Source organism: Pinus tabuliformis, chromosome 5_2, assembly GCF_031772625.1.
Source record: "Pinus tabuliformis cultivar Carrire ecotype Pingquan chromosome 5_2, CPIR1, whole genome shotgun sequence".
Lineage (NCBI taxonomy): Eukaryota > Viridiplantae > Streptophyta > Pinopsida > Pinales > Pinaceae > Pinus > Pinus tabuliformis.
The window spans coordinates 805624319-805643969 of NC_142306.1; the positions used below are offsets into that span (position 1 = coordinate 805624319).

The 19651-nt window shown below is 37.4% G+C and overlaps 1 protein-coding gene across 1 annotated transcript in view; it reads right to left on the minus strand.

Annotated features, from left to right (window-relative positions):
• The window catches only part of LOC149161761 (uncharacterized), a 35514-nt gene extending 28088 nt beyond the window's left edge, over positions 1–7426 (minus strand). Inside the window, exons 1-2 of the mRNA XM_089434991.1 lie at positions 7360–7426; positions 6891–7310 (exon numbers count right to left, since the gene is read on the minus strand). Coding sequence (XP_089291117.1) covers positions 6891–7310; positions 7360–7417 — 478 coding nt within the window. The 5' untranslated portion in view covers positions 7418–7426. The remainder of the gene's footprint in view (positions 1–6890; positions 7311–7359) is intronic.
• Between the last annotated feature and the right edge of the window lie 12225 nt (positions 7427–19651).

The window sequence follows — 19651 nt, forward strand, 5'->3', positions numbered from 1 at the left end:
CCAGGAAAAACCAAATGAAAAAAGTTAACATTTGCTTAAAAACAACGAAGAAACCAAAAAAAAAATGAAAGAAAAAGAAAGGAAAGAAATATGTTTTTGTATTTTTCTTTTTAAAAGAACCCAAAGAAAAAAAAATGAGACAGCAAAAGGCTACTAAACTTCAAAGACCAAAAACAAGCATAAAGAGTCCCAAAATTCACAAGTTATGCACAAATGTAATGATACTTGAAACGATAAAGGACTACAAACTTGCATAGATTGATCTGAATAGCAGTACAAAGAACTTCAACAAACCAAAAGAACATCGAGAAATACTTTCAATATTGTCGAACAGGCACTCAAAAAACCATGGAAAACAAAATAGATCAACCAAAAAGGGAATGCAAAGTAAAGCAATCTGGAAATTGGGTTATAAACAAAACTGCAATCAGTTTCTTGTTCCACGAAGTCATAACAACCAAGAACTTCCACAAGAGGCCTTGAACCCAAAACTCAAGTTGAAACCTTACTCAAGAGGAAGATTAGACATTGAAAACTTGCACGAAAGTTGAGCTTTACTGACAGTGAATGACTAGAAAATAGAAAAAACCACCAGGCAATAAACTTAATTGGGCCAAAGATTTTGAAAAATTAATTAAAAATAAGGTATACGCAACTGTGTAAAGACACAGAAACGTGTATACATGACTATAATACAGGAAAATCACGTATACGAGATTCTATTTGGAGAAACTAGCGTGTATACGTGACTGTGTCCTCTGATAAAAGCATATATAAAGCTCAATCAAGAAAAACAAAAATACCAGGCATGATCCAAAAGATCAATCTTGATGCCCATGAAGAAAAAAGGTCACAGACACTGTAAAAGCCAACAACCAATAAAACAAGCCCTGGCCAAGAAGAAACAAACCAATCTAGGAAAAACAAGAATGTTTTCCCTAGTGGAGTCGCCAATTCTGTTACGGGTAAAGTCACCCTAGGGTCTTGGGTTGAGAACCACAACATAGCAGAGGGCTTACAACGTAAAGAGACATGCAAACAGACATTCCTAATACATAAACTACTGAAGTAGGAAGAATAGGTATTACCTGGAGGTCCTACGTTTGAGGTCATTCTCGTAGGGTCCAAATCCTCTGCTTCTTCCAATGTTTTAGTACCTACAACTCATTCAAGAAAAGCATATACAACAGTAGTAATACAAAGCATTTTCATGATATAGGTGTTAGGTCATATAAGCATGTAAGAAAATAAGCAGTAACATAAGATTTCATAAGAAAATAATAACATAGATTAATGCATTAAGACCTTTAAACATAAAGAACAAGACAACACCTCTTTATTGATGTAAACTAAAGAAAGTATGGAAGAACTACAACTTGAGTCATCCGTCGGCTTGTTATAGGACAAATTGACCTCCTAATCAACTCAGAGGAGAAAGACAAGATGACTGAAGCAATGATCACAATTGCAGGCCCAAAATCCACACTAACGCTCTCCATACACTGACTGCCTACTTTATAAAGCTTGTTTACAAGCATAAAGGAGCGTTAGTCACCCTGCTAACTCTTGTTGTTAGACCAGGGGGAGCGTTAGTGAACTTAAGTGATGTTCAAGTGGTTATGCCAACGAATCTGCCATTAAATATCTAGATATTATTTCCCTAAATTTGTGCAAGAAAAGCAGGGAAACTCCAAAAATCAAGATATTTGGAGAAATTCTATTCTGAGAATGAAGGCAAATGGGAAAAGCTTGTAAACAAGGCAGGTTCATGGTTTTTGCCCAAATGAACTACAGGTGGAGTTTGGCAGCCCTAATTCGATTGCTATATAAGCAACGAGAGGGCCATTACAAAAGGATCAGATTCTTTGGAAGGATAGCCCATAGAGATGTTGTGAACTGTCATATTCTTGAAGGAGCTAGCTGAAAGAAGGAGAGAGAGAGAGGAAGAAGGGGTAAGGAAGGCTGATACAATGGGTTGTTGTAATCACTCTTCCATTCTGAATATAGGACTGCGGTTGTGTTCCCTACTCCAAAGTGTCGGTGATATTGTGCATTTATTTGTTCATTCTGATGCTTGTTGTGTTGAGTAGATAAGTTATACATTTATACATGTTTGTTATGGATTCTTACATTAATTGTCAAAAGTATATGTTGTGATTGGTTTGCTTCGTTCTTTTGTGCAGGAATCGTCTTGGAACCGGTTAGGTGGAGTTCTTCTTACCGCATGGAGATCCCCAAGCGACTCTAGAAAGAACCAAAGGTGATCCTCTTTCCATATCCTGTCAATATATGTCTGATAGATGAACATGTGTGTAACAGGTAGCTTTTGCAAATAACCTTACGGTCTTTTGAAGGTCCCGAGAAGACTTTCGAGGGTAGTTTTCATCCCGGGAATTTTACCCCATAGCACAACTCCAAGCGAAACTGTCCTCGAGATCCGTCTTTCCCAGGCCTCAGCAATCCTCCTCCATAGGTATACAGAAGGATGTCATAAAGGGATGAAAGACATCTCAAGAAGGAAACAGAGGTTTCCTATGACTTGAGAGTGCAAAAGGCACAGTGATTTCTTCAGACTTGATTAGGGATGTAATCAACTACAATATCAATATCTAATATTTTCTCCTCCCTTAGGCCTTCCCATAGAGGTCTATTTATACTTCTCCAAATTAGCTTTTCAGTTGGGAAGCATTTGGGACATGGGCTACAATAGGTGAGTAACAGGTAAAACCCGTAAACTCTGCCCGAATTTAAGGAGATTATATATTTTTAATGTTTTAACACATATACGCGGGTTGTGTATCGACTGGCCCGCCTATACACGCTTTTTATATAGGGCAAAATAACATATAGGATTTAAAACATTGTTTTTAGAATTTGGACCAAGTCTGGAAGGGAAGGGTTGCCCTAAGCCATAACACAGAGCATCAAATCTACCAAGGGTGGTAAACATTGCTATAACATATAGAGATTTGAAGCCATTTTTCCAATTTGTCGTGGACCAACTAAAATTTAAAACATGATGGTCTTCCATGGAAAATATTGTAATGACAATAGATATGCAAATCGATGCCCTTTTTCAATCTCATTTATTATTATGATATGTTCCATATATTTACATCTACTCTCTAATTAGTTTGCCAAAACCAATATATAACATAACAAATATGCCAAACCACCTTAAAATACACATTTAGGTGGTCCAACTCATAAGTTTTTTTCAAATCCAAATATAGTTGAAACCATAATAAATAATGGGTTTTTCTGTGTGGTCTTAAACATTAGAAAAAAAATACATAATTAAGTGAAAATCAATTTTATCATAAACATCTAACGTAGAACCATGTAAATCATAAGCCTCATACCATTTTGCTAATTTCCATGTGCATTAAGAGGCCAATCATATCCATCCAACTTAAATAGAGGATCATTAGCTCTAAGCTCTACTCCTTTTTGGCACTTGCTTTATTCTAATTTAATAAAGTTATAAGAATATGTATTATAAAAAGGAACATAACTCCCTTATCTCACACAAAAGGGATAATGTTTAATACACTTAGAACCAACACATAGGATTGTATAAAAACTTAACACCGTTATATGATATGTTATGTTTTTTTGTTCACTTTATATCTAAATTAACAATGGCCAAACTCCAAGATGTATATAATATATATATATATATATATATATATATATATATATATATATATATATATAGTGTATGGGAACATGTGAAGGAGACCTATGGAACCAGTAAACAATCAATAACAAGTGTTGCATGCAGCCGGTAGTCCCTGTCGGGGTCTGCCACAACAACACAATACAAACGCTCTGTGCAACATGTCTAAACTTTCTGTTTCGCTAAAAACCTGCCTTCGTCGAACAAACTTGTTACCTTACCTAAAAGATCTTGTTGTGTGCATGGCGTTAAAAGATCTTGATGTCTGCATCACACAATCGCATAATTCACTTAATCGAATTTCAAAAGAAATACAATTTTCATATTAAAACACAATCGCATAATTCACTTAGTCGAATTTCAAAGGAAATACAATTTTCATATTAATTTAATGCGTTCATAGAAGGCTATCACAAAGGCATCTTATTCCAAAAGAGAGAAAACAATCACATAATTCACTTGAATGTGTAATAAAACAACGCCCAGTGTGTTGGACAAGTTTAATTATTAAATACAAATTATATAATTTGGACAAGTTTAATTATTAAATACAAATTATATAATTTAATATTTCAAAATGAACATGGGTGTACTCTTCAAATGAAATAGAAAGAGTGATGAATTTTTTTTTATGTAAGTGTGATTATGGCAAATTAGATATATATTTTTTTATTTTGGAAATTTTATATAATATTTGTGATATATAATTTTTTTTGTTATTTTTTAGTAAGTAGTTTTTATTTATGTAGAATGAATATTTTAAATCTTTATATTACAAATCTTAATAAATGTAGTTTAATAATCCAGTTATTCCATATATTGTTGTTTCAATTTAATATGTTATAGAAGTTGAATGTTTGGGGTATTGATCGTTTCATAAACTTAATATTTTAAGCACTCATGTTTCATATCTAAACCAACTTTGCTCATTCACATAACAGTCACGCTTTCTAGGATAAAACAACTTCAGTTGTTCTCTGGAGAATTTGGAAACTATTGATTCTGTCTTTGGAAGAGGGCGCAGAGAAACTACAGCTCTTTCCCACGAGGTCTTACTACAGCTCTTTCCCGCGAGGTCTTTATTCAGAAACGCTGGAGACTGTGATGCAGAGAAGTTAAAAGAATTAGATATTATGTGTATGCTATAGGCTTAAATGAAGACAGCGAAAGAAATCAATGCTGCCCTTTCTTTTTCAAGAGCTTTCAATAGACTTTTGGAATAAGTTACAAAATTAAAAAATCAATTCTGCATTATGAATATCAAATTCTTGTATTTTAGAATGAACAACGAATTCATTAACTTTTATTTCAGAATGAACAACGAAACTTTTAACTATATCATGTATTTCAGAAAGTTTAGTGTCAATGAAAAATTAAATATTGAAATACAGATTCAAATAAAAATCTGAGATCTTGAAATACCAATACCAAAAATTGAAAAATTGTATAGTTTAATTATGCATACAGACTTGAAATACCAATACCATAAAATAATTTGAAATGTAAAAATTGTATGGTTACATTACAAAATTTGAATAGTTACATTACACCCAAATTTCAAGAAAAAATAAATATTGAATACAGATTAAAAACTGAAAATTGAAAATTTGAGAACTTGAAATAGGAAATTGAGAACTTCAAATACAGACTTGAAGAACCAATTAGATATAATTGAAAAGAAAAAATTGAAAAAAGATTTCAAAATCGAAATATTTGCGGAGGATGTTTTTAATATTTTTCAAAAGAAGAAAATTAAAGGGAGGATCATTGATATTGATGACTCAATGAAGAAAAGAGAGAAAAAAAAATTGAAAAAAGATTTCAAAATTGAAATATTTGCGGAGGATGTTTTTAATATTTTTTCAAGAGAAGAAAATTAAAGGGAGGATCATTGATATTGATGACTCAATGAAGAAAAGTGAGAAAGTTGACAATGCGGGAGAAAAATAAATAAGCATGGAGAATAATTCAATCATCATGTTAGCCTTTATGAAATTAATACATTGTAACATCAGCAGGCTTAAGGAAAAGAATACAACGAATATTTTACAAATTTGTGTTAGCCTTTATGAAATTAATACATTGTAACATCATCAGTAGGCAGAAGGAAAAGAAGACCACGAATATTTTACAAATTTGCATTAGAGAGAAAAGGAACAAATTTGCATTAGAGAGAAAAGGAAGGGAACATTTATATTACAAAAAGATTATCTAAATTTATTTATAACTATCGTAAAGAAAATTGAAAAGAAAAAATATTTATAACGATCAGTCAAAGATTTTGACTGGCAATAAGGATTTGAAATTCCAGGTCTCGTCTATTCCTTTCCTATATGCTCACTAATCTCGATAGGTTATGTTCACGCGGTACATTTTTTTTTTATGTATAGCCAGAAGCAAACACTGCCCAAAAACCCAGCATCCACCTTTTGATGCTGTTCCGAGGTCTTAACGAGAGTCATTCGTAACTCGTGTTACATAGGCATTTCGTTATGATTGTAATTAAGATATTTTAACAGGTTTCAATTTTTCTAATGAAAAGATTTACACTTTACTTGGCAGTGAATAATCAAGAAAGAGAGATACGCGAAGACATTCTATTAGTCTAATTCCGCTTTTTTGCTTCAAAGCATATATTGTATTATTGTATTTGAGTTCATTAAGCGTGTAGTCAAAAAAAAGAGAGAACCTGCTTTGATGGTGACCATGAAAGGAAACAAAATGAATTTGGAATTTGGTCGCTTATTAGTCCTTTATTAAGTAAAGGGAACACATCCGGCTACCATATAAATGGTGGGCATTAAATGAAATGAGACGACTCTTCCAAACAGGAAAACTACAATTTCATAGCGGCTTAAGTTACTCCCTTGTTTATTTAGTTACGTAGACACAGTATCTATATTTTCTGGTCGTTGCGCACTTAAAAGCTGCTGCCCGTTGCGAAATAGCCTGTCCACACACCATTAGCACATGGATTAGATTCATCAGTCAGTATGGATTAGCCCGTTTTAAGAAGAAATATATATAATTTACAGCAGCGAAGGTGGCAGACTAGATGTTGGATCAACATCAATAACAAATGACATCGTGAATAAATGAAAGAATGTGTTAGTCCACAGAATAATGACAGCAGCATCCTACATACAGCTACAGGAATTAATTACTAGAGTTTAATATTAAATAGCGTTCATCAATCGATAGAAAGACTTACGAGAATGGCGCTGAACATCGCAGCGGCGGGGAGGCTGGCGGACGTTGCAAGTTTCTGGAAGGTATGCGGCTCTCTCCTCCGCCTCCTCCTCTTCTCTTCCACGCGATTCGCGGCGGCGGCGGCGCTGATTATGTGCAGCCTCAGAATCCATGAAGAGGTCCTCCATGGTTGAATCATACGATTGAGATTGATGGAGAACTTGCTGTATGGCTCGGCATCGGCATTGTGGAGACATTCTTTCCAATTCCTCGCAACATCTCTCCGATGGCTGCTCTCTCCGTCTTTGCAAATAGTCGCGGCACTGAGACAGTCGCCCCGGATCGCAGGACCGTTGTTGTTGCAAGCCCTCTCCATACATCATGCCTTCACGTGCATCAACAGTTGGGGCGCCCCATTGAAGGAGGAAGAGAAGGGTTACGCCTAAGCTCACCCAGGGCGCCCCATTGAAGGAGGAAGAGAAGGGTTACGCCTAAGCTCACCCATTTAAGAGCCAGTCTCGTAGTGATCGGAGGGGAGAAGACGCCCATTACTTTTCTTTCTTCTTTACCTTGAAGGATAGACAGTTATATGGAGCGGCAGTGACAAGGTGGGAAGACGAAGTGGATCCTAATACTGTATTTATGGAGGCGTGGATCCTAATAGAAGTGCAGAACAAAACAACACGAAGAAGAGATCGAGAGTCGAGACGAACACATGTAGCGCATGCCTTATCTCACACTCCACGTCCCAACTGAAGCCATAGAAAGATGGAACGCCTGCCTCCGTTTCCAATCGCCGCGTATTTCACCTGTATCCAAAGTTTGAAAACCCTCATGCGCATTTATTGAATGGTTGCAAACATTCTGGATTGGAAAAAAACTTTTAACCAAAGTTTGAAAAACCTCATGCTTGGAAACTTTGGATAAAGCTATTATACCGGATATCATTTTAACATCGGGGCACGTGAAGCGTGCAATAAGACCTCCAATTCGCAACTTTGGTTATAAATTTCTTACACCGATATTTGCAGAGATAAACTTTGGTTAAACTTTGATAGTGCACAAATTTTTTTGGTCAAAGGACTGGTTAATGTATGGTCAACGATCGATCGATCGCTATTAGTCCCAGGCAGGGACTAATAATAACAATTAACCGATGAAGTAAAGACTTAACCATCAAACTAAATATTTATTTAATGTAAATTAGCATTTCTAACCACAAATTGTAAGTAGAAACAAAGCATCCTTAAACCTTTATCGTCAACAATTTACCATGTCTTTATCTATATATTTTGTAGGTCAAAATTAATCCTACAATTGGCATGTATTAATCTTTTATAGTTTTATTACTCTTCATTAAGTTTTTCCATTTTATAATCTCTAATCCATTTTAAAAATAAGAAAGATGTTTAAAAAATCAATTATATTATTATTATATTTCATAATGATAAAAAATAGTGTATCCAAACTTCATTAGTTAAAAACAAAATTTCCGTTTAAGAACTTATAATATAGATAAAATTACATCATGCTTATTTAAAGCCAATAAAAATGGCATAACCAAAACCCCTTCAAAAATTTGTAAATCTCATCAAACTATGTTAAACTTATGCGTCCAATATAATGGTACTTTTAAATAGTTTTAAATTATATAATATACATCTCATCAAACTATGTTAAATTTATTTTTAAATAATTTTAAATTATATAATATATTAAATTAGGATGTTTCCTATAAGAATTTCATTGTTAACTTATAATTTTATTTTTTTATATTATTTTATATCAATATAGTTAATATCAAAAAAATAATAAATATTGTAGTTTAAAATGGTTTTTATTAGATGTTCAAAATAGCATAGCATATAAAAATGTTCTCAACAACCCTTGCTCTCTCATTCCTACCAGAATTTTTGAGATTGGAGGCTGGAGAATACCAAAATAGACAACTTACATACATTAGTTTCAGATGGATCTCAGGCCTTAGCATACCATGCGAGACACAGAAAGAAACTAAAACTAATGGCAGCGAATCAAGGAGGGGGATGGGGGCATTACAAGGGGAGTTGCAAAGTAGCCAACATGGTCATGAATGTGGAAGTCAATATGTTCCACCTATGCCTCTAAGCTACAGAGATGGTCATTTGTGCGACATTAGCTATGCTGGAGGTTGTCCAACTACTCTAGAATGGTATTCTAGTTGTATTGAATGTTAGTGAGATAGGCAACAATTTCATTGCAGTCTTCGTACTTGTGGTCCCGGAGAATGTCAATGTCAATTTGTATGTGTCGTAGTTGCTCAACAATTGATCCCATAGAGGCAAGTGCTATTGGAAACCTGGCGAATTAGCTGGGGGAAGAGCCTCAGCATCCCTTGTTTCTTGACTAGAAGAGGTAGCGGAGGATGAGTGATAACCTAGAGTAGGGCATCCTTTCTGGGCCTATTTCCCCCGCCCCCGACGAGGGCAGCCCTGCTGTTATGGCATTTTGTTGTGCCTGGATGGTGGCGGCTCACAACAGGGGGAGCCTGCAGAGAAAGTTGTTGAATACCTACAAAAGAAACAATATACTCCATACCTATAGTCCCAAGCAGGGATGAGCCACTATCCCAATACTACTACCAGAACAGCGATAGGGGCCCCAATTTACCCAGCCTAGGTACCGAAGTGGAATACCTCTTAGACACCATCCCAATGCCACACATGAACAGAACCCCCACCCCCAAAAGTTTGCCAAGAGACTGTAAAGTCGTTCGGGCCAAAGGCAAGACCTGACCTCAGAGCATAATATACCAAATTCCAAATAAAAAAACACACACGTGTAAATACCTGTGGTGGTCCACTCAAGCGGGAGAGGAGCCACGAGCTGGCGGAGTGATGAAAAGGCCTTATTTCCGCCAGAAGTGAGGGAGCATAACAAAACCGCAATTGTCTGCGTGCCATGATCCCAAGGGCAGACCAGGAGATCGATGCCAAACCACTTCAAGCTACTGCAAGTGTTGGTTGCCTTCCTCACCCAAGGCCAGAGCCCTAGTGAGGCGCTAAAGACACAGACCCGACCATTATCAAATTCTTTACGACCAAAACTCATTTCCCAAAACGCGAATTGATCCAAAACATGCACCTGAGTTTGCAATTATCCTCAGAGCAGTTGAGGAGGAGTGTCTGTTGGCACAAAAATGTCATCAGGGAAAGACCCTAGGTTTAGGCTCAAGGGACCAACAAGGGTCCACTATATTCTAGGACAACGTCGGAATTTTCACCCTACCCCAAAGGGTAAGGAGTCTCACACGAGGCATGTAGTGACTGAAACTAAGATGGATTTAGAAGGATACCAAGGATGACACATACATTAATCCATACACATCTTAAAGCATACATTCATCATAACATTGTATCATTGTAGATGTCATATTCTTATGAGGAAATACCATCAATATAAAAATGTTTGAGCAGACCCATAAATCATAGCAATACATACACATGATGCCACAAAACTGGTTCATTTACTCATTTAAATTAATCCAACGGAAGATTCATTACAATGTATATTCAGCATAAAGTCATGATCAAATACATAAAATATCATGGCCACAGAATGCCTTAGATCTCAGACCACGCCCAGCTCTGACCTCTCTGCATTGCTCCCACCACCGTTTTTTCCCTCTTCATACCTTCAAAACTTTCAAAATTCAAAACGAAGGCCCCAACAGTGTCACACCAATGGATTAATTAGCAGGTCTTGTCATCACCACGGTGTTAATGGGCATGTGGAAGGGAGGCAGACCTGGATGGTCGATCACATGCCAATTTACCAATGCATGTGCACCCCCATTGTGGGGTCAATATATAAGTACTTAAATGTAGGAATATTCTATTAATAATTTTAAATTATATAATATATATTTTTTCTCAAAGAAATATTTAGGTAGATCCATCTAAAGGGGTCACATATTATTGGCTTATTAGTGTAGCCTAACTCTAACAGCGTTGAGCAGAATTGACCCCGTGACCTCCCATTAGCGAGGTGCTTTAGCGATGAGAACTCAGCCAATTGAGCTAACCCTTGGGACTCTTTCCAAGGAAATATCCAGGTAGATCCACCCAAAGGGGTCACTTCCCATTGGCTAATTAGAATAACCTAACCCCAAGGGCATTGAAGAGAATTGACCCTATGAATTTTCATTAACGAGGTGCTTTAGCAGCGGGAACTCGACCAAATGTACTAACTCTTTAAACTAAATTATATAATATATTAAATTATGATGGTTTTATATCTTTTACAATACTTCATAAAAAAACAAAACATAATAAATTTATTAATACTTAAATATAATAATATTTTATAAAATATTTAACAATTTTTTGGATGGGCTTAAGTAGTTGGAGCATAGGAATAAAGAAAATGCACACAATTACACGAAAGAGGAACGCATTATCAAATTGCAGTGTGAAATTAAAGTTGTAGAAGTTGGTTTTGTATTTATTTTTTTTTTGTTGTACATTGAAAAAATGGTATAGTTAATTTATAGACAAAATGGTTTTTTTCACGGTATTTTTTTGGTTAATACTATTTTGCTTCTTGGATATATTCATGGAAGATAAGCATGGCCGCTTGACGTTGGTGTAATCTACCACATGAAATTTCAGAAATATATGTTTTGAAGGAATGAATGATAATGTACATGGTTTTGTAACCTTTGTAGAAGATTTCAGTCTCTAACCTTCAAGAATTGACATATTCATGCTTAAATTTCCAATCTTCTCATATTTTCTTTCGTGTCATGTTCTCTATCTTCATAAGTCGTTGAGAAACTTGATATCTATTTTACAAATTCAATGGTGAGGCTATTGCATTCATTTTTTCAATAGAAATGCTGAAATGAGGAGATATTTGACAACAAGATCATCATGATAGGATGGGGGATGAGAAACTATTGAAGATGAAAGGGAAATATGCATGTGGACAAAATTTTGTATGCTTTTCTTTCTTTTTTTCAAACAAAAAAAATAGATTTTCATTCCAATAACATAGAAAGTTACATTTTCATGGATTTATATCAGATCACACTCATCAAATCATACATATCATCTCATCAAATAATAAGATCATCCATAGGACTGTTTCTCAATAGGAGAAGAGCCAGAAAGCAAGAAAAACAGGGGAGTTTGCAGGGTTCCCCACCCAAAAGGACATCGTAAAAAAGGAAGACCAAATCACAACATCAAAAGTGAGAATTAAATCTCAAACAATCCCAAACCACAACCCCTTCCATCAGAGAACTTTTCAAAGAACATAAATCTCGAACAGAGGGAGAGACCAAGTTTTGAGAGCACATTAGCCTCCATGTTCTGCTCCTGATAGACATGTTGAAATGAGACAACAAAGAAAGAAGGAATAATGTTCCTGATCAGCTGAATCCAAAAATCAAGATACATTATTTTCTAGTGTTTTGTTTCATACAAGATTTGGGTACATTAATTATGATAGTCTTCACATTTTTAAGAAAAAAATTGTTTCTAATTTTCCCACCATTCCAAAGAATTTGATGCAATGTGAGGCTTGCATTCTTGGAAAACACGAAAGTAACATTTTCATGACTCCACTTCAAGAGAACATAGAAAACTAAAGTTGATACACTCTAATTTGTGTGACCCCATGCATGTTCCATCTTCATTTGGCAGGACATATATCATAACTCTTATTGATGACTACACCAAGATGTGTTGGCCTTATTTGTTGAAGCAGAAATCTCAAGCATTTGAAACATTCAAAAAAATTCATCTATGGATTGAAAATGGAGCTCAATCATATATTATCACTCTTCATATTGATAAAGGAATGGAATACACATCAAATGATATTGAAAACTATCTTTGTTGGTATGGAATCAAGCATCAAACGATTATGCCATACACTCTCTTGACAAAATGGTGTAGTGGAGAGAATGAAGAGGACACTCTTGAACATGGTACGTTCAATATTATTTTTCAAGAATGTGAAATTGATGTATTGTGCTAATTCAGTTCTATGTTCAGTATATCTAAAAAATAGGAGCCTATCTCATTCTTTTGGGAATAAGACTCCTTATGTAACGTGGAATGGACACATTCCTTTAGTGAGGCATCTCATGGTCTTTTATTCCACCTGTTGTACCTTGACTCTTAAGGAGAAAAAAAACAAGCTTGATACAAGGAGTCAAAAGTGCATCTTCTTGGAGTACTCAAATACCACCAACGCATATCATCTTTATAATGAGGTAAACAAGAAGTTCATTCTTCAAGAGATGTGATTTTTCTTGAGTCCACCAAGAACAACAAAATTAAGTTGCAACTTGATCATCTAGATAAATTCACTCATTTAAAAACATCTCACGGGTCTGATGATGAGATTCTACATCTTGAAGGGGGGATACCTATCTTGGATCAATATCCAAAATCTCCTTGATGATCTAAATAGATTCACTCATGTAAAGGCATATCACAAGTTTGATGGTGATATGTTCTATATTAAATTGGGGTCCCTATCTTGCATCTTCCTTTGAATCTACTATTGTGAAGCCATCTCCCCCTCCTGAAACAATTATGGCCACTTCATTACAACAAGAAGTTCAGTTGGATGATATGATAAAGAGGATTGAAAAGTTAAATATTGATGAAAATGTGGCAACCTGTCAATCAAAGGAGCAACCTAGACCATCTCATAAATGTCCAAAGTGGCTCATCAAAAAACTTGAAAGTGTTCATCTTGACGAGATTGGAAAGATAAGAACTATAAGTTCTACAAGACAAGTTGATGAAGGTGATGTATTAAATAATTAAAATTCAAGTGATGTAGGTATGTGTGTTTTATACAGTTGTCAATTGAATTTACCTAATAACTTTGAACCAACTTCGTTTAAAGAATTTTCTTCCCATGATGAATGTAAACAATCCATACAAGATTATGGTGCTCTCATCAAGAATGGGGAATTGAATTTAGTGGGTCTACAAGAATGGTTTTCTTGACAAGCACAAAGCAAAGCTTATGGAAAAAGGAGTTGCACATTATGAAGGCGTTGATCATCAGGGAAATTTTTCCCACTATCATCCATATTCTATTCGCTTTGGCAACACAACATTGATGGAAAGTTCATCAAATGGATGTGAAAATTTATTTCTTGAATGGGGACTTGAAAGAGAATGTATTCATGTCTCAACCAAAAAATTTTGTTGTGAAGTAACAAGAACAAAAACTATGTAAACTCATTAAATCCTTGTATGGCCTGAAATAAGAATCACGAGCTTGATATGAAATAAATGAGTATCTTTTGAAAGTGAATTTCAAAAACTTTAATCTTGATGATGCAACTCTATTTGTCAAGAAGTTAGCAAAACTATTGTATATCTTATATTGTAAGTATATTATCTATAATTATAGGAAACAATGAGATCTATTATGCGTCCATAAAGAAAGAATTGAAGAAAGGTTTTGAGATGACAGGTTTATCACATCCTCACCTGTGACTTGGGCATTGAAGTGACTCCCAAGTACATATTCATCTCCCAAAATAAGTGCATTGGAGAATTGTTAAACAAGTTTTGCATGGCTAAGTGTAATCATCTCTCTGCTCCAATGGAACAAAATCTTAAACTCGCATAAAAAGAAGGGAATTAATTTGAGGATGCAACTAAGTACAAGCATCTTGTGGGAAGCCTTATCTATTTAACCCACACTAGACCAACTATTCCATTTATTGTTGATATACTTTCCAACTTCATGCAAAAACCTTCTGAAGGATGTTGGTCTATTGTGAAATACTTGAATGGAACTCAAGACCTTGGACACAAGTATTCTAAGGTGGATGACTTCAACCTGACTTGATATTTTGCTTTGGACATTGATGAGGATAAAGAAAATCGAGTGCCAAATTCAATCTATCTCGTCTGTTATAGGCTATTTTGTCACATCTGATCAATCAACCTCCTAATGGGATCATTCACATATTATTCCCCCTTTATATAATCATTGCATAAATCCCTATGCATGACTCTCTCATTCCCCAGAGTTTCTGCCCTAAACTACATGATTTGAGCCAGTTTTAGGACCAACGCATCCTGGTCTCTTGTTGGACAGTGTTCACCTATAGGTTGCTCCATTGTGGCTTGCATTGATCACCTATGGGTTGTTCCCTTTACACCTACTTTGGTTCGAGAAATCTGAGAAAAAGAGGGAGAATCTTGAAGCCTCCTGTTGGATAGGTAAATCCCCTCTGCGGACAAAGGCGATCCCACTAGCCTAAAACAGAACTAGCCACAATCGATTCACGCTGCCACGCAAGTTCCTAGTTGTACATTAAAGGTGAATTAAGAAGACCAACCTGGAATCCAACGCTGTAGTCGAGGCAGAGTTGGTATTCCCGCTCCCTCGCTCCGGCAGGTCACAATCCTTGCGATCCTTGCAAACGGACACCTGCACATGCAACGGAAGAAACAAATACAAGCATAAAATCCACCAAGGCACAACTATATTTCAGTCAGAAAGGAAATAAATCAAACATCACTATAATAGACAATGAGATTGGAACTATAATAGCAGTCGTTCATTAATAAATAATAGACAGGAAAAGTTACAACCAAGGTTCTGACGTTGAACCTCTCCTCTGGCTGGGCGAGCAACTATATGTGTCTTGCAATGTACCTCCTCTCCGGCAGTATAACCTCTCTATGCTTCACTATCACTCACGACAAGCATAATCACAACTAGCATTCCTCCAAGAAAAAACTAGCTTGTCTAATGCATGAGGACAGATATTTATAGATGGAGAAGGGAGAAAGATTCGATGAACCAGGACACCCATTGTGGATTGGCATTATCTCTGAAAAGCCACTGTGGATAGATGTCGAGGATAGATGATGACTCTCGACCTCTATCAGATGGATTTTTCCCTCAAAAGACTTCATGATCTGAAAGGAAAAAAACAGACGGGCGTGCTTTTAGCAAAAATCATTACCAAACTGGGCTGGCGCGGGTATTGTTCTGTGACAGAGCGCCAATGGTCGCGCCCTCTTTTGAGGATCTCAGTGATTGGCGCGGGTAAGATACTAGTAGACCTGCGCCAAATGGAAAAAGAGTACTTTTCAGGGAGAATTTGCAGAAGGTGTCTTCAGGGAACATGAAGTACCTACTCAGGGGAACATAATGCAAGTGTTTTTGGGTTATGTCACTGCTCACAGGTCCCGGAATGCGTCCTCCAATGTATGGAAACAGGGCGATAGGGACGGTGACCAATGGTAACAAATTACTGTGTAACAGATGCCCCCTAAAGCATGAAGTCCGATAGGGAGAGAGAGGGGTGAAATGCTTTATAGGAACACACAAGAACACATATAGCTGCCGCTGAGGATCTGCATTGAGAGACACGACTGATAGTTCAATTACATGATGTACGTGGTATGGTCGCAGCCATCCATAAGAGAGTACATAAATAATCTAGATCCATAGTATGGACGCAGCCATCTGGTTAGGATCAATGAATTGACTCAGGTATGGTCGCAGCCATCCAGTGAATGAGTCATGTATCAAGAATCACGCCTGGATTACAACAGACACAATCCAGGGTCTTGCGCTCGATCTCGACCCGAACAAGAGTACAAGTTCAAGCATGCGAATATATGAGCTGAAGTTGAGCATGCATGAACATCGTCTAATTACCAGTCAATAGTGGAAACTGTTAACAGACGCGAGAGGTACCACCAATAATGAAAATGGCCCTCAAGGTACTATAGGTACAATCTACGGCGTGCGAATTAATGAGCTGGCGTCGAACACCCGTAGAATCATTCGATCGGAGGCCAATGATGAAAACCTCACGTCGAACACGAAGAACCTGCCATTGAGGCATGCAGGCTCCAAGGCACCGGAAGGGAGTCTCTAGATCAGCTTCTTGGATAATGAGCTGAAGTCGACAGGAAGTGACCTTGATCGAAGGTGGGCCATAATGTTTCCCACATCATCGACACGAGACAGAGAGATAATATTGTGAATCAAGATCATGTGAACTATCAGATGGAGGTTGTTTCTTTTCAGAGGTCAACTTCTCTTGAACATATCGGCGGCACGATAGTGGAATTGGCAGTATTTGACATCGATGGATCAAAGGTCATGATGACGAGGCAATGAGTAGATGAGAGGTCAAATAGGGTACCCAAGTCCATGGAAGCAAGTGAAAAATATGAGATGAGATATCCCCACCCTGGACATGAAAGCAGAGAAGTGCCATGTTCAAGAGCGACATACTGCCGACACGACGGTAACTATGGTTCCTTTTTCCCCTGCCATTTCTGGCGAGTACCCCAATTATTTTTAACAAGCTTGATGGGGATAGCATATGCTTGTGGTACGTCATTTCGACAACATCCGATGTCATCAGGTTTTAACGAGTCTGACAAAGGAAGAACTCGGCGTCTTTTCATGTTTAGAGAGTTTGAAAAGACAGCAAAAAAGGAAACTCCAGGGGTGTCCTTTTTCGTAAAGTTGTGTCTCTCTGGCCCGAAAAAGTATAAAATAATGCCCGAAAGAACCGCCCGACCATTACGATCGAGGAGTACTTTTCATAAATAGTGATTCCGACCTGAAAAAGTAAAAAAGCAGTTGAAATCACGTCGTTTCATGACCATTAACGAGTTTGAAACGACAAAACCCGGTAATATTTTTATGTTTTAACGGTCGATAAAAAGAACTTAAAACGACCGCCCCTTATTAACGTTTAACGAGTCAAGAGGAGTAACTCGGCAATCTTTTCCTTTTTAAATGGTCAGAAAAAGAGCTGAAAGCAGACCTCCATTTTTATTCTCTTTAACGAGTCAAAAGGAAAAAATACTCGGCAATCTTTTCATATTTTACGAGTCTGAAAAGGGCTTAAAGGAGACTCGTCCTAGAGGAACGAGTGGTATAAAGGGTGGCAACTGGTTCCGGTAATGGTGGAACTGCTCAAAACATGTAATGGTCAAGAGGCTGGCTAATAAAACCACTCATCGCTGCGGTTCTTCAGGAAAGGATAAACAACCAAGTGAAAGCGTATGGTCGGCCAAAGAGATAGTGGCGATGGAATGAAACAACCAAGGCTCATCTAGCAGAATTTAGCAGATAAAAGGCAATCACGTGATGTAAATCAGGTATTGGTTCATTTTTACACAAGCTTGAACCATGAAGAACTTTGCTTGAATTCGGTTTCATGTTTACACAAGCTTGAAACGAAAAACTATGCTTGCTAAAATTTGCATGCCCCCAGCATGATAATGCAAATCGAGGTACATGCCCCCCAAGCTTCATGGCATTCACGGAGTGGATGGAATGAAGGTTCACTTGGAAAGACTCGATTTTAAAAAGGAGGATGCATGCCCCCCGGGCTTCAGTCACGCGCCCGGGTCAGCTACCGTCATCAAGATGACGGACTGGATGTTGAGGCATTTCCTGTGGAAATAAGACCATTTAGGAATGGTAGATGACTATATGTGAAGTGTGAACCGGGGAACGAAAGTTGGTCTACGACCTTGATCGTCCTTCCTTCGTGCGGAAAACACATCACTCTGAAGAGTGAGGACACAATTGCGCGTATGCGATAAATATAGTCTCACCCAAGGAGTAAATTGTAATCTAACGGACCTTGGACTACCATGATGCCCATTTGAACGGTCTTCCCTTCTAATGTGATAGGTACATTGGGAAGAATTCCTAAAGGTCGAATGGTTTCTCGATGAAAACCTGTAAGGTTTCTCATCTCAGGCAGAAGCAGTGGCGAACCAAGTGCTTCCCAAGCTGTTGAAGAAAGGATGCTCACAGGAGATCCCTCATCAATAATGGTACCGGCCATAACCATTCGGTAGACTTGAACTATGATTCGAAATGGCATGGAAGCTGGTAACCGGGGATTGCCTAGTTGATCCCAATTGAAGGAAACAACTAGGTTGCTTGGAGGTGGGACCGGATAAACGGCCGGATATGACTCTGATGAATTTCCTTCCTGCTGCGAAGGAATGAGAGGGATGCTCACTTGATCATAAGAGTCTGTGTTTATGAATAGAGTTTGGACGGTGTGGTCTTCATTCTTTACAGTGATAATATCATCTGAGGATGGAACTTCTGAAGGCAAAACCGAGTCACTTGTCATCTGGACCTCTTGAAAGACCGAGTCACTTGTCATCTGGACCTTTGGGCTTTCGTCTGGTTTGGATTCAGATTCTAAAGGCAAAACCGGGTCACTTGTCATCTGGACCTCTTGAAAGACCGGGTCACTTGTCATCTAGACGTTTGGACTTTCGTCTAGTTTGGATTCAGATTCTGAAGCCAAAACCGGGTCACTTCTCATCTGGACCTCAATAATCTCAACGTAGTTGAGTTCAGCGGGACTCAACGGCATTTTGTCGTCCCAAGAATCTACTTGGTCAATGGGAGGGATGATCCACGGATCAGAACAAGTAGTGATCATATTAACAGAGGCGACGTTAAGAGGTGGGAGTGGAAAAACACCCATAAGGGCAGGATCTTTAAAAAGTCCGTCCCCCAAACTCTCGGATAATTTCGGAGTATGCTCCACAAAAGGGATGTTACCTTCAGAAGAAGAAGCAAAAAAAGATAGCTGGTCCACGGTAACAATCTTCCCTTGATGAGGGAAACGGATGATACGAAACAGCGATGAAGCAACAGCTTTCATCGCGTAGATCCAGCTACGCCCGAGAAGGAGGTTGTAGGTAAGAGTGGCATCAACGACTTCAACCTCCATCTCGACCGTCTTCCCTTCTA